This window comes from Taudactylus pleione, unplaced genomic scaffold (assembly GCF_031769625.1).
Source record: "Taudactylus pleione unplaced genomic scaffold, aTauple2 ptg000329l, whole genome shotgun sequence".
Lineage (NCBI taxonomy): Eukaryota > Metazoa > Chordata > Amphibia > Anura > Myobatrachidae > Taudactylus > Taudactylus pleione.
Window position 1 is genome coordinate 9,053,319 of NW_028284730.1, and position 1,660 is coordinate 9,054,978.

Sequence of the window (1,660 nt, forward strand, 5' to 3'; positions counted from 1 at the left end):
AAAGGCTGCAGGAGGCATCTGTAGTTGAAAGACGTCCACTTCTGGCTTTTGTAATCCACTGCAATTCCAAGGATGCAGCTTCGGATCAGCTGTGTGAACAACGGTCATGGTGGTGGCAGTGTTTTCACGCTCCAAGAGCCAGTGAAGCTGTCTCCACAGACACAGCCACTGGCCTTGGCACACCTAGAAAATGGGGCTGGCACCCCTCATTTTTCTGGGATGCTGGCCATTGGTGCCCCTTCCCTGCCCCTAAATGGCTGCATCATGTCAATCATGCTTTGGCTTAGGGGGCACTGCGACAGAAAGAGACCGCAACATGCGCCGTACAGTTTCTGCACATGCACAGTTCAAGAAACATCAGAGATGGATGTATACCATTGGGTTTGTGTACATTTCTGAATCGGGCCCACAGTTAATTCAAATATTTACAATTTTTAAAAGGTTGATTCCTTTGTTTCTATGTACAGTACTAGGCATGTTCTCTTGGCCATGGATTGCTCTTGTCATAGCTTTTCGGATGTCTTTATTCCGCAAACTGTATACTAGTGGGTTTAGCATTGGAGGCAAAGTAGCAAACATCACTGATAACAGCTTGTCTTGGTCTTGAGAATATTGCAAGTACAAGGTCATGGCCGAGCCATAGTACATTACAACAATTGTTACATGGGAAGTACAGCTTGAGAATGCCTTGCGTCTCCCCTTGAGCGACTGAATTTTTAGGATGGTGGAAATGATGCAGGCATAGGAAGACAAGATCAATGTAAGGGGAGCAAACCCGATTACTATCGAATCTAACATAATACATTTTTTTAAGAATGTGGTGTCACTGGAGGAGACGATAAGAAGGGCTTTTAGGTCACAGAAGAAATTGTTGACTTCATTGAAATTAGAGAAACGTAAGCCACTTACAAACCAAGTAAATATTAAAGCATTGATGGCAGCCATAAACCATGCAGGAAACGCTAATAAGGCACAAACACGTTTACTCATAATGAGCGAGTAATGTAGAGGGAAACATATTGCTACATAGCGATCAAAGGCCATTGCTGTTAGTAGGAAATCCTCAGTATCAGCAAACAAAAGAAATAAATATAACTGGGCTATGCAGGCAGTGTAAGACACAGCATGGTCACCGGTGTGAGTGATATACAGCAGCTTGGGGAGAGTTGTAGAGACATAGAAGATATCTAACACAGACAGATTACATAAGAAGAAGTACATGGAAGTGTGTAACTGGGACACAAAACACACTAGAAATATAATAATAAGGTTACCAGTAAGGATTAACAGATATATCACTAAAACTGCTAGGAAAAGCAAAATCTGCCCATTTTCGGATGTGGAAAATGCCAGGATGTGGAATTCAATCTGTGAGGTGCCATTTAATAATACTCCATCCATTTTATGTCCTGATAGAAATGTTCTGGGTACATATGGAAAATAAAACAAAATTAAAACTACTCATTAATATGTTGTCATCTAAAATATCCCATAAATCAGAATTGTTACTATAGATATCACCTATAGATCTGCATATGCAACAAGCACCTACAGTATATGAACAACATGCTTTAGGAAGATGAGTGATTCCCTTTTCCTAAAACATGAATTTGGGGGTTCCGAGGAGAACCAAGTCTCAAAACTCAAATAAAAATAACTG

The 1,660-nt window shown here is 40.8% G+C and overlaps 1 protein-coding gene across 1 annotated transcript; it reads right to left on the reverse strand.

Annotated features, from left to right (window-relative positions):
* Positions 1–417: 417 nt before the first annotated feature.
* LOC148509330 (olfactory receptor 1496-like) lies at positions 418–1,401 on the reverse strand. The gene has a single exon (XM_088443455.1). It carries the CDS (start codon positions 1,399–1,401, stop codon positions 418–420), a length of 984 nt encoding a protein of 327 aa, XP_088299581.1.
* Positions 1,402–1,660: the final 259 nt, after the last annotated feature.